At 54.0% G+C, this 12,923-nt stretch overlaps 4 protein-coding genes across 4 annotated transcripts; 1 reads left to right on the forward strand and 3 right to left on the reverse strand.

The window, feature by feature from the left end:
- Positions 1-221: 221 nt before the first annotated feature.
- CkaCkLH20_10302 (cral trio domain protein) lies at positions 222-1,682 on the reverse strand (the record flags this gene model as incomplete). Its single annotated transcript, XM_038893016.1, has 2 exons — positions 222-975; positions 1,045-1,682. 2 exons carry the CDS (start codon positions 1,680-1,682, stop codon positions 222-224), a joined length of 1,392 nt encoding a protein of 463 aa, XP_038741671.1.
- Positions 1,683-3,791: 2,109 nt separating this feature from the next.
- On the reverse strand, positions 3,792-9,608 carry CkaCkLH20_10303 (uncharacterized protein; the record flags this gene model as incomplete). The annotated part of the gene is made up of 9 exons (XM_038893017.1): positions 3,792-4,070; positions 4,138-4,524; positions 4,575-4,991; positions 5,050-6,150; positions 6,217-6,489; positions 8,796-8,840; positions 8,904-9,095; positions 9,137-9,463; positions 9,519-9,608. The coding sequence occupies 9 exons, from the start codon at positions 9,606-9,608 to the stop codon at positions 3,792-3,794; spliced, it is 3,111 nt and encodes a 1,036-aa protein (XP_038741672.1).
- Positions 9,609-10,120: 512 nt separating this feature from the next.
- CkaCkLH20_10304 (ubiquitin carboxyl-terminal hydrolase) lies at positions 10,121-12,002 on the forward strand (the record flags this gene model as incomplete). The annotated part of the gene is made up of 2 exons (XM_038893018.1): positions 10,121-10,265; positions 10,321-12,002. The coding sequence occupies 2 exons, from the start codon at positions 10,121-10,123 to the stop codon at positions 12,000-12,002; spliced, it is 1,827 nt and encodes a 608-aa protein (XP_038741673.1).
- A 466-nt stretch (positions 12,003-12,468) lies between these two features.
- On the reverse strand, positions 12,469-12,801 carry CkaCkLH20_10305 (uncharacterized protein; the record flags this gene model as incomplete). Its single annotated transcript, XM_038893019.1, has 2 exons — positions 12,469-12,627; positions 12,688-12,801. The coding sequence occupies 2 exons, from the start codon at positions 12,799-12,801 to the stop codon at positions 12,469-12,471; spliced, it is 273 nt and encodes a 90-aa protein (XP_038741674.1).
- Between the last annotated feature and the right edge of the window lie 122 nt (positions 12,802-12,923).

The following is a 12,923-nucleotide window of genomic DNA, read 5'->3' on the forward strand; positions in this document are numbered from 1 at the left end:
CCACACATGAAGGGTATTATGGCATGAACTCAAGGAGAAAAAACAGACCCAACCCCGAGCCGAAAATAGGCGAATCCAGTCTTGTCTAACGGCGGTATCCATCTCGGCCTCTGCGAGAATCACCAAGTCTCCTTGTCCCGCAAATCAACCAACAAGATTCCAAAGTCAAGCCGAAGGAAGTAAACACAAAGAAAGGAAGTCGAGGCAGCGCATACTGCCGCTTAGGCAGCGGTAGGCTTGGCCTCCTCCTTAGCGGCGGTCTCCTTGCCCTCGGCATCGTCTTTGATGCTCAGGTCGGCGACGTTGGGGACCTCAGAGCCCTCCGCCTTGGGAGCCTCGGCCTTCTCGGCCTCGGCGGCCTTCTCCGGCTGGGGAGCGGCAACAGGAGCCGCCTCAGTGGAGGTAGCCGTAGGGGCAGCGGCGGCGGAAGCAGGAGCCTCAGCGGCCTTGGTCTCAGCAGCCGCGGGAGCAGGGACGGCAGCGGGAGCCTCAGTCGCGGTCTTGGTCTCAGCAACGGGAGCAGTGGGGGCCGCGGTGGCGTCCGCGAGCTTGACGGTCTGGCCAGTGGTCTTGATGTTCTCACCGCTGCCACCGTACTCCTTGGGGAGCGACTGCTTGAGGGAAGGAATCTCGTTGGCCAACTCAGACCCATAGCCGAGGGGGTGGAACTTGGAGACCGTCTTGGGAGCAAGGAACACCTTCATAGCCTTGAAGACCCAGCCCATGAGGGCGGGGATGTTGACGAAGTACTTGTGGTTAAGAAGCTCAGGGTAGGCCATGGCAAAGATCTTGATCGTCTGCGAAGAGGCATTCTTGACGGCAGGGTCCATGCGCAAGAAGCTGACGTTGAGGTAGTCATGGACCTGAATCATCTGGTAGGGGTCCTCGCCTCCCTCGGGAATGGGGGTCTGGACCTTGTCCAGGTTCAGCTTGCGGACGCTGAGCTCCATAAGGGCAGCACGCCACTTGATGAACCTATAAGCCAGGTCAGTTTTAACGTTCACCCTATGAGATGAAATCTCACGCAAGGAGGATTATGCTCACTCATCAACGTTGCCAAAGGTGGCCTGCTTGTCCTTGACGGCGCCGTAGATGTTCCAGGTGATGATGGTCTCCTTGCCCTCGGAGTCCTTGTGAGTGGTGACATAGCCAAGCTCGTCAAACTTCTTCTTGTCGAAGGCGACGTCGTCGAGAAGCTTGCCGGGGTTAGTATCACGGCGCCACTCAAGAGCCTTCTGAAGTTGGTCAGCGGCCTTGACGACATCGCCGTCGTTGGCGCGCAGGAACTTCTGAAGGACAACGGTGGTGGGAACATGAGTGTTGTCAGTGAGCTGGACACCCCACATCTCCTTGTGCTTGGCGGCGTCGAGGATACCGGGAAGCTTCTCGAAAAGGGAAATCAGAGGAGTCTTCGCCTTCTCCTCGGCGGGCTTCTCGGTAGCAGCGGCGGGCTTCTCATCAGTCTTCGCCTTCTCCTCCGACTTCGTCTCCGGAGTGGTCTGGGCAGCGGGAGTGGCCTCGTTGACCTTCTGAGTCTCAGGGGCGGCAGCGGGAGCAGCGGGAGCCACAGCGGCATCAGTAGCAGGGGCGGCGACAGCAGCAGCAACAGGAGTCTCGGCAGCCTGTGCGGGAGCAGCAGCCGGAGCCGCCGTGGCGGGAGCGTCGGTGGTTTGGGCAGACATGATGACAGAAGAATCCGTTGAGATGTGATCTGTGATGTGTGTGTGGGTGTTTTTAGGGAGAGTGATGGCTCCTGGCCAGAAGTGAAGGTATTGTGTGAAAGAGGAATTAGGAAAAAAAAAGTTTCCAGCCCACCCTAGTGTTAAGCTGCCTGAGGTGCCCGTGTGCTGAGTGTGCGTTGGGGTGACCTTTTTTTTCAACGGCTGTTGGGTAATAATATTTTTATTTTAAATCAAGCAAGGCAGGTACGGAATACGTATGGGATAATGTACCCCCTTGAACATTAAGAAGACGGCGGAAAGTGACAGCAACAGATGACACCAGCAACGGTAAGAGCTAGATACAGCTACAGCAACCACAATAGCAACATCAACACACCATACCTTATACATCAGCCCGCAGCGAACCCCCTCCGAAAAATAGATCAGGCCAGACATCGCTCCTGGCATTCTGTCTGCACTTGCCTCAAGTTGGCACCTTCAACGGCCTGGCTGATGCTTCACGACATCGAGTGCTCCGTGCGTTCCCTTCCGGGGAACTGGACGGTGCCAACCCACCTTTAATCCAATCAGAGCTCCATCAACCGTCCAATCCCAAGCTCTTTCTTACCTGGCCTGTGCGTCTCGGGAGAGTGGAGTGGAGATGGACCCCCTTTTTTGAAAGTGATTCGCGCCTTGTGTTTCGACGGTGCTTGGATGGGGTCTCTAGTCCTGACATCTGCCTCCTTGTTAGACGACTTGCTTCTTCCAACTCGGAGGCTGGCAGTTCATCAACAAGCAACAACATCATCACAATACTTGTTGTTGTCTAGAGAATGCTGATATCTCGACCAGCCATCCCTACGTACGATACAACTCCAGCCAAATAGCAAGTTGCTGGGCTGGGCGCCTAGTCAGTTCTGGATGCAACCCCAGCGTCCGTGTTCATTCTTCGGCACAACCTCTGCGGGCACTAATCTCATCCCAGCGGGACGACGGGATGCTCATGATATTGACTTCGATATGAGATACCGATCACGACCGAACATCGGAGAAATCCACCACCTCTTCTTACTCCCAATGGAACTCATCAAACTCGCCCTGCCCTATTTACCAACTTCCCAACACCCATTTGCCAATTACCCGTCCCGCCCCGCCCTCCGTAATGAGCCATGCCGGAACCCATCCGTCCACTCGAATTCCTTCGCGAACCTGCAGATAACGGCCAGCCTTTAATGGAATATTTCAGGGGCTCCCGCTTCCCTGTGACGGTCCATCGTCGTCCAAGACATCTGAGTGGTCCCAGACCACAGACGAGCCCCGCGTTGGCCCGTGCCTTCTTCCCGTTTAAAGCCAAACGACGAGAAAAAACCACCGCGGCGGGCCGGCGTAGCGCCCTGTTAAGGGAATCTAACCAATTCCCGCTGAGGACGGCCCTATCGTCCCTCAAATGCACCTGCCGGGCATTGCCGCTCGTACCTGCAGTGATGCCCCCCACCCCGGTCACCCGTTGCCGCGTTTAACTGGGCCGCCAGACGTGCCACCAACGCGTTCGCGGCACTCCACTCGCCAACTCCAACTTCCGTCCACCAAGGGACGCTGATTCCAGCCAAGCCAAAACAGACTACGAACGGCGCCGTCGTGACGCCAAACTAGTCCACGCGATCTACGGTACCATATTCTTCTACAACAAAGAACACGAGGGGAAACGGAGACAATCGGTGTAGTAAACTAGTCGTATTCTCCCTGACTGGCCATGGAGATCTTCCTTCTCGAACCCCCAAATCTACCTGAAAGCGCATCTCTAAACCGAATTCCTGCCTGTGAAAGAAATCCAGAAGACGCCCGTTGTCCCCAGAGTCGCCGGTCTAAGACAATCCGATGCCAGCTTGTATCCTTTATCGGTGAGTCCTCCATTCCTATTATGACTCGTAAAGAAAGAAGAGACCAAGAAACAACCTGAATGGATGCGATTTCCTGCCCAAATACCGACCCAAGATGTCTATGAGAGAGTCCAAACGCAAAAGTCAAGAATGCCAATCCCAATTCCCAAGCAAAATGCTAGAGCAGAAAATGCAACGGTGTGTATCTTCTACTGAGAAAGCCATGTCAGGGTCGGTTTTTGTTAGTCGTTCAGTGGACAGCGCCGGGGAGAGCAAGACGCATATGAGTGGCGTCGGTAGGGGCCAGCGCGCGACGAATGATGGACTCCATGGTCTGATACTCGTGCATGGCAAGCTGCGAGAGAGTCATGCTGTCGAAAGCCGGGCCGACGGGGTGGTTCAGCTCACGCCAGAAGTAGCCAAAGTAGAGGTCTGTGGTGTCGCCGATGGCGCGGGTCTGGCACTTCTCCTGGAAAGCCTGCGTCTCGAGGAAACGGTTGGTCTCCTCGCGAATCACGGCAATGTACCACTGAAAACAACTGGTTAGCCCAAGCTCCTTCGGTTTCACCCAATCTTACCCCACGAACGGGACTTACCTCAATCACATCCAGGGGAACACCGGTCTTGGGCACAAGAACGTAGAGGTGACGCCAGCTCTCGGCAAAGCGCGGCTGGCCGAAGGAGCGCTGCTCCATCTCGCCCATGTCGACCAGGTAGGCAATGTCGTCCTTCTGGGTAGCTGAGAAGCCCTCGCAGCGCATCGCCGCAGCAACCACGCGCTTCAGAAGACGCTGCGTGAGATTGAGCTCGTCACGACGGTCACGGATGCTGTTGACCAAAATGCGAACCAGGTCGCATGTCGCCTTGTGCATGGCGTGGCGCTGCATAATGGTGATGTGCGTCTTCATATGCCACGGGAACTTGGTAAGGGTGCTGATCAAGCACTCGAAGGGGCGCTGAGGGCACTCCTTCGAGAAGGGAGACTGGCAGGTGTTAGTTTCTATTCCACCGTGTGCGCTCAAACGAAACTTACCCGGTGAGGGACCTCGACGTGCTTGACAAGCATGGTCATCTCCTCGTTGGAGACGAAGCCCTTGAAGTTGTCCCAAGGCTCATTAGCGTTGTTGGCGAGCACCTGAGGGTTGGTTCCGTTCCAGAAGACACCACGAGCGGAAGGGAACAAGTCCTTCATGAGAGCAGCCTGGCTGGAGAGCTCAATCTCCACGGGGCGCTGACCAATGCGGGTGACTCTGCCACGGCCAATGTTCTGCTGGTGCTTTTCAACAGCCTTGGCGGCATCCTCCAGAGTCTGGAACTCGACGTAAGCATCGGTAGTCTTGCCAGTGACACGCTCCATGATGATGTGAACAGGCTCCTCGGTATCGTTGAGGATGCGAGAGTTGCGCCCGAGGACGGCGATGATCTCGGAGCGATTGGTGACAAAGGGGATCTATTCACGAGTAAGTTTTCGTTCACAATGGTGATGAGGATAGTCAGAGCCAACTTACGTTACCAATCTTGACGACACCTCGGACGGTGAAGTTGCCCGGGCGGCTGGCAGGCTCGATGAAAGGGAAGTTGCTGTGATGCATAGCCGTTTCGGCGGTAGGAAGGCCACTCGTGGTAGCCGTCAAGCGGTTCAGCTCGTGAGAGCGCTGGGCTCGGACGTAGTCGGGAGCGGGAGCAATGTACGGCGCAACGGCGACCGGAGTCATGGAATGCTGAGACGGGTAGCCAGCCTGGTAGGGAGTTACATCTCCCTGATTGGTGTAAGACTGGATAGCTCCCTGGTGGACAGCAAGAGCTCCGGCGGCGTTGCCAGCACTCTTCTGCATGGCCATACCCTGGACATTCTGGGAGGAACCTCCATTGTTGACGGCAAACGACTGGGTGTTGCCCCCTGTGGCACTACCGAACTCGTTATCGCGAGGGAGCTGGTCGAAATGGAGAGTCTCGCCAGTTGCAGGGCCGAAAGGCAATTGACCCGTCATAAGCATCTGGGTCGTGTTCATCTGCGAGCCGAACAAAGGCTGGACTGGACCGCCCTGGGAAGCTTGCGTGACGAAAGGATCCTGAGAGGCGGCAGGAGTCGAATTGTCGTTGACGATGCTGTTCAAGTCGAACTTAGGAGGAGCTCCCAAGTGGGCAAGGTTACCAGTGGCGCGAGGAGCAAAGTTGCGAGGCTCGGTCATCATGCCGGGGTTGGATGCCTTCGGAGTGTCGCTATCACCAGGGCTGGGGACGCCCGCGTGGAAGACCGTGCCGATGGAGCCCTGAGAGCCCTGAAGTTCGCTACCGTCGTTCTCGCGAACAGGAGTCTGGTAGGGCAGAGTGCCCATCGAGGCGCTGCCAGTGAGCTGAGACCCGTTGTTGGCGTTCATGGCCGCGAGACTCTGCTGGGGAGCCGCCCAGTGGCCAGTCACGAACTGCAGACCAGACATGATGCTACCCTTGTCATACACACCCTGGGTGGGCAAATTGGCAAGAGTGGGAGAGGAGACCTGGCTGGCGATCTCGGGGTTGCCTTGGCTGTCAGAGGCCGTATCGGCGGTGGAAACAGTGTCATCCATGTCGGGCAATGACTGAGTCTGAGGAATCGGCTCTTGGACCTAAGAAAATTATATTCAGTCGAGGTCTCTTTCGAGGGCTACTTTCGAAGCCAGGATTCGACATACCTTATGGATTCCGTTGCTCTTGGGGTGCCAAGGGGAGGAAGTAGGGTTCAAATGAGAAGGAGCCCTGTTCTGAATCTGGTCTGAGTTGGTGACAAAGAGGGCACCATTGAGACGAACACCACCAGGCTCATTGTCATAGTCAGCCTCCTCAGAGACGGTCTGAGGCAAGTCACTGATGTTGACTGAGCCCTGATGGGTCATGTGATGCAGCTTCTTCTGCTGGTGCTGCTTCCGCATCTTCATCTGGTCCTTCTTGCCATTCATGCCAGCATACTTGGGATGAGCCATTGTGACATAAACCAATGATGGTGTTTTTTCATGAATAAGGATGACAGATGAGAGCAAACGGACTGATGATGAATAGTAGTGCACCTGAGAGTTTGGGAGGACAGTAGATGTTCTGTGTGAGTGAGATTAGTGACAAGATTAGAAAAGTGAAGAAGTATGGAGAAGGAGGTACAAAAGAAAGGGAAAAGATGCAAAAAGGCAGGTGCAAAAAATAAAACAGGCGGGGGCTGGGTGAGTAAAAAGGCGAGAGCTGCTCAACCAAGTGCAAAAAGGGCGAGAGCTGGCGAGCGAAAACAGCGAGAGCAATGCAGGTAACTGCCTTGAGCTTCCTCTGCGTTTCTGCTTGGCTTGTGTGCTTTTCTCTGCTCTTGGTTGCAGATTCTCTGATGATGGGAATGGCGCGCGGATGAAATATCTTACAGATGAGACGGACGCACAAGGCGATGTTGCGACAAGGCGCGTACAATGACAGCAGAGGCGAAGGCTGGTTGGTCAACCTTTTTGAATGTTAGCAATGAGCTGTCAAAAACGAAGAGTGGTGGGGTGAAGAAAGGAGAATTCAGTGTTGTGTGAGGATGAAGAAGGGTGAGTGGGTGGGTAAGATGGAGAAGAGAAGACGGGAGAGATGGGAGAATGTGACCTGCCTTCCACTTTGAGAAGGAGCTGATTTTTCCTGGCGACTCTCTCGAAGATGAAACTGGCAACAAGAAAAGTCGACAAGAGCGTACTCACCAATTCTGGTACAGGTGAGTATGGGTGTTTTGTTTGGGTTGAAAAAGGTGAAAGCTGAGGTGAGATAGGTAGGGTAATGAAAAGATTGGCCGAGGGGAGAAGCCAGCCGGCAAAGCTGGTGTTTTTTTTTTCCGGGTGGAAGAAAAGACCACAGGCGAGGAAGGGGGTGAGGTGGTCGAGGGGAAGAGGTCGGCAACGAAAAAGAATTGCACTAAAAGAGCTGCTCCCCCGGCCCCAGCTGAAGATGGCAAGAGCGTTCGAGGGCCAAAAAGAAGAGCGAGAAAATAAAATGGGGACCTTACCAGAAACTCAACCGTAGCAGATATGTGATCAGTGAGCTGCGACTGTACTTCGGCTTGGGTGAGAAGAAGGGTCGTGATCGAGGGTTGGAGGAAGTACAGGATCGTCCCCAGGTCTGGTTGTGGAGGGTGAAGGGGGAGAGGTTGTGGGTATAATCAAAGCGGACAAAAAGTTGTAAACAGCAAAGTAAGGCGAAAAGTACAAGGTCGAATTATTGTCTGAGGCACCGCACACAATATTTATGGGGTCAAGTTGGGAAGGGAAAAAGACTGCGATGAGGAAGGAGCGCAAATGCTGGACCCATTCACCAATGGTTTTGCAGTAGCTAGGTCTGTAGCATGAAAATACTGCCAATTAAAGAGAAACAGAAAAAAAAAAACCCCAGCGCTGAGCATTTTTAAGCCTAGGTCTGAAAGACACACAATCTTCCCCGGTATCAAGGCTTTGATCACACATGTAGACCTTTGGCGTCAGGCAGCTAGGTTGCAAACAAAGCTTTTGTTCCCAAGGAGGGGCCCACTGTGCACATCATAAGGATCCCACCATGTTTACCAGGCCAGGGTACTAAAGTATCAAGCCGTTCTAACAAAAGTGTGTATCTTGAAGTTTTGGAAGTTGCGTGTTCATCATGGGGATTGGGTTGCAATTGGATGCCATTCCTCTCTCTAGGGATACGATGCGCAAGTAGGAGACATCGTTGCAACCGACAACAATACAGCTATTCCTTAATGAAATGGTCCCGGAAAATCAAGGGTACTACTCGTCCAGTACTCGATTTGCCTCGGCGACCGTTGATATCACTGCAACGCACCGCCAAGGTAATTGCCCCCAATGGCGGGCTCAGACAGGTTGAACAGAGACTGCAGATAATGGAGAACATCGATGAACTTGCTGAGTTGGTTTGAGAGTCGAGAGTCATGATCATATCTGGAATTTTGTATCAATTGTATCAAGTATGAGGTTCATATCACCGTTCCCACTCGGCCCCGGATTTGCGGACCACCATCGAGGTCGGGCCCAATGTGGATACCGGCATTCCGGCTGCGCTCGAGCCAACATCAAACTCCAACTCATGATCCTTGCTCGGAAGCTTTCAATGTGGCCAGTACTTTGGGTCGGTCAAGCTGTCGGGAGTAGTAATATTTTGTTCCCCGCCTGTATCTCCCGGCTTGTCTTACGCTTGCTGATGGGTATTTTAATCGAACTAGAGTGGTTTTGGTTAATGACGTCAAGAGGAAGCTGCAAAGAACTCGGCTTACGGGAGTGAGGAAGGATTCAGCCACGAATCTGGCTCTCGCGTTCAACTGGAGTCGTGTCAATGGCATGTTCCTTGCTTCTGGGAAACCGCAGTTCCATTGGCTACTCACGAAGAGCTTCATCTCCGAAATCTCCTTATCAACCTCCTCCATGAACTGAATAATGAAGTCGACCAGCTTGTGCTTCAGCATCTCCTCGGTGTGGAAGTTGGTAATCAGGAAGGAAATGTCGTATCCCTGAGGACTGGTATCAGTATCCCATGCTCCGTAAAAGGGGTCGGTGTGCCACGTGGCGTTGATCTCCTGGAAAGATTGAACGAATGGCAGCCGCAGCTCTTGCATACCTTGATAGGCTTTCTCCTCAGAATAAAGAACGATTCGGCTCTCTGCGTCAAGAAACGGGTGAACTTGTGGACCAGAATATGCTCGATTTCGTCGGCCTGCTTGATCTTGATGGATATCCGCACGGAATTGATGCTCGGTTCGATCAGGACGCGCTCGTTCTCGTTACGTGCAATCGTGAGAGGGGTTAGGAGGACCTCGGGGGAGGTCTGCGCCTCGATCTCGGGGACATTGTGACGCTCGGCGGTTTGGGAAGCGAAGTTGGAGAGCGTCAGGGCAGCCGTCAGACTGCTCCGGACGGCCTGGAGGTAGGGTCGCAGAGATTGAGACTGTGCCGCTGTGTCAGCATAAGAAATGATGAAGCAATTCTTCGTGTATTCTCACCATGATGGCAAAACCTGGCCGCGTCCAACCTTGGTGATGCTGAGAGGTTGGAGTTGGATGTTGACCGCGGGGTTCGTGAGGTTGGCTCAGCCGGAAGCCTGACGTTTCGTAGTGGGGCGGGAAGCACCGCCGCAGAGCTCCACCTCGTGCGTAGCTGTCACCGTGGCTTGCTGAGTCATCTGGAAGCTCTTCCACGTGACTTGATAAGGAAGGAGCCTAGCTAGGTAGGGGCGATCCCCCGCTTGTGCTTCTTAGTTGCATCTCCCCGATAAGTATGTTTTTCCCAGCATCAGGTTAATTCACTGAACATCATACGGGATTACCTTATATCAAAGAAATTCAAGCTAAACAATCGACAATACATGCTACTGTGGGCTCTCAAGGAAGCTGATAATGGATATGAAAGCTATTGACTTGCGAAGACATTGGAAGATGATCGAATGTGGGGGATACCTTACAGAGGCGATAGAAGCATCTCTCACGTCTTATCTCAATAAACGAATCGGCAGCTGAAACGGACCCTGCAGGTACACCGCTTCCCCGCCTATTTTCCGTTGGCTGCTTTGTACTACCTTACTGCCCGCCCACTCCAGGTACCCGTACTGACGCAAACCTCCTGGTGCCTCCAACAAACTTCTTCTGCACCTGTACATTCCGCAGTTGGACCTTCGCTCCAGAGACAACACAAGCATCGCTCCTTTCTTCTCATCGAGTTCACGAGCATTGCAACAATGTCTTCAATACCAGGTGAGCACATCAACAAGCTACGAGCACCATGATTGCTTACTAAATTGGTCTTCAGTCACCGTTAGCCACGCAGGCACGAAGTACCAAGTCGAGGTCGACACCTCCTCCAACGGCGAGACTTTCAAGTACCAGCTTTACAGCTTGACCGGTGTCGAACCCGAGCGACAGAAGATCCTCGTGAAGGGAAAGCAAGTCAAAGATGAAGACGACATGGCCAAGTTCGGCCTCAAGGCCGGCGCGACGCTCATGATGATGGGCAAGCCCTCCGGAGAGAACGCAGACCTCGCCCGCCCCAAAGAGGCGATCAAGTTCGTCGAGGACATGACCGAAGCCGAAGCTGCCCAGCAAGAGGGAGCTACCCCCGCCGGTCTCACGAACCTGGGCAACACCTGCTACCTCAACTCGACCCTTCAGACCCTTCGATCGATCCCCGAACTCCAAACAGCTTTGACCACACACAAGTCTGGCAGTGGCGGCGGCAGCAGCAGTTTTGGTCTGGGATCAACCGACCTTGCCACCCAGCTTACGGACCTCTACAAGAACATGTCGGAGACCCAAGGCAGTATTCCCCCGCTCACCTTCCTGAGCACGCTGCGCATGGTCTACCCTCAATTCGCGGAGAAGTCCAAGACCGGCAACGGATACGCTCAGCAGGACGCTGAGGAGGCCTGGTCTCAAATCCTCATCCAGTTGAAGCAGAAGCTCTCCGAGTCGGAAGACACCTCCTTTATCGACAGATACATGGCTGGAGAGCTCCAGTCGACACTCGAGGTCGACGAGCAAGCCGCCAGAGATGCTGGTGAAGAGCCAATCAAGTCCAGCGAACCCTTCCTTAAGCTCAACTGCCACATTGATCAAAACATCAACCACTTGCGAGACGGTCTCTTGGCGGCATTGACAGAGAAGCTGGAGAAGAAGTCGTCAGTATTGGACAGAGATACCACGTACACCAAGAAGTCTCAGATCTCGCGGCTGCCCAAGTACCTTACTGTCCACTTCGTACGTTTCTTCTGGAAGCGCGAGGTGCAGAAGAAGGCCAAGATCATGCGTAAGGTTACGTTCCCGCACGAGCTTGACGTTGTTGAGTTCTGCACCGACGAGCTGAAGAAGTCTCTCATCCCCGTTCGCGACAAGGTTCGCGAGATTCGCAAGGATGAGGAGGATATTGAACGTGCCCGTAAGAGGCGCAAGATCAACCCCAACGACCGAGGTGACATCGCCGGAGCATCTGGAGCCCCGAGCAAGGAGGAAAAGACAGCTCTGGAGAAGGCCAACGAGAAGAAGGCCGAGAGAGCCGGAAAGCCCGTTGCCACCACCTCCGACGGCGACGTCGAGATGGCCGAGACCTTCAAGACCGATGCTGAGGTCGAAGCCGAGAAAGACGCCGCTCTTCTTGCTGCCAAGAAGGAGCTCTACGCCCTGGTCAACGAGGACTTGGCCAAGGACGAGGGCGCCAACCAGTCAGGAATCTACGAGCTGCGCGGTGTCGTCACTCACCAGGGTGCCAGCGCCGACAGCGGTCATTACACTGCGTACGTGAAGAAGACTGCACCTATCGACCCCAAGACGGGCCAAAAGGGCGAGGAGGATGGCAATTGGTGGTGGTTCAACGACGACAAGGTTTCGGAAGTCACTTCGGACAAGATTGATGCTCTCGCCGGCGGTGGTGAGTCCCACTCTGCCTTGATTCTCCTCTACAGAGCCATTCCTTTGCCCACGGTTGAGAAGGCCGAGTAGGTCTTTAGGTAGCTGCAGAGAGCATCGGCCTTGGCGTTTACGAGCGGGAACGAGGTTATGGATGGCATACAAAACGAACCAATGACGCAGGAACATGAATTAGGGCATAGATAGACAGGTTGATGAATGTAATGGCCAAGATTCATTACGCTATATCTGTTGGTGTTTGGTGATTGCTTGAACTTTTTGCTACAATTACTGTTACATCGGCGTGATTCCATGACGATCCCCGCCTCATACATCGGCATTACTGCGTCGACCGGCCGTGTCTATATGGTTGTGGATGTTTCTATCCCACTTCCGAGCTGGCGACATCTCTTGTATGCCACTTCCTCCAAGTTCTGTCGAATGATCGATCATCTTGGTCGCAACATCGTGTGATGAAAATTTTGCTCGGCTTCTTTCTCGGATCTCTCCAGAGTAGAAGGCTGTGCTAGGCTAGACCTGGCCTCTCCCTGGGTCTTGATCAGCTCTCTGGCTTCTTCGCTTCTCTTTCGCGTATCCTCTCCTCCAGAGCCATCAATTTCCTTTCGTAGTTGCGTCTCTCTGAGAGGAGCCGGCCTCTTTGACCCTCGAGGAGGCCAATCTGCTCGTCGTATGGAGATCCGTGGAACTGTTTGCGTTCCTGAGGGGCGACAAGTCAGCTTCAGAGGCGACTGGCATGGGGATTGGGGCCTCTGCCTACCTCCTTCCATTCTTCTTGCGTCTTGAGCCCGGCGCCGTACGTTGCGCCCGTGAAGATGATGGCGGCGCAGCCGGCTGCGGTGAGACCGGCGCGAAACTTTGTGAACCCGCTCATTCTCGTGTGCTTCTTTGATTTTCCTTTCCTGACTTGATCGGATCTGGATTTCACCAGTACTCTCGCCAAACTTCCCTAGCTTGCCTGCTCTTCTTGTCGCTGGCGTAGTCGGAACGGTGGTT

Source organism: Colletotrichum karsti (genome assembly GCF_011947395.1).
Source record: "Colletotrichum karsti strain CkLH20 chromosome Unknown Scaffold39, whole genome shotgun sequence".
Classification (NCBI taxonomy): domain Eukaryota; kingdom Fungi; phylum Ascomycota; class Sordariomycetes; order Glomerellales; family Glomerellaceae; genus Colletotrichum; species Colletotrichum karsti.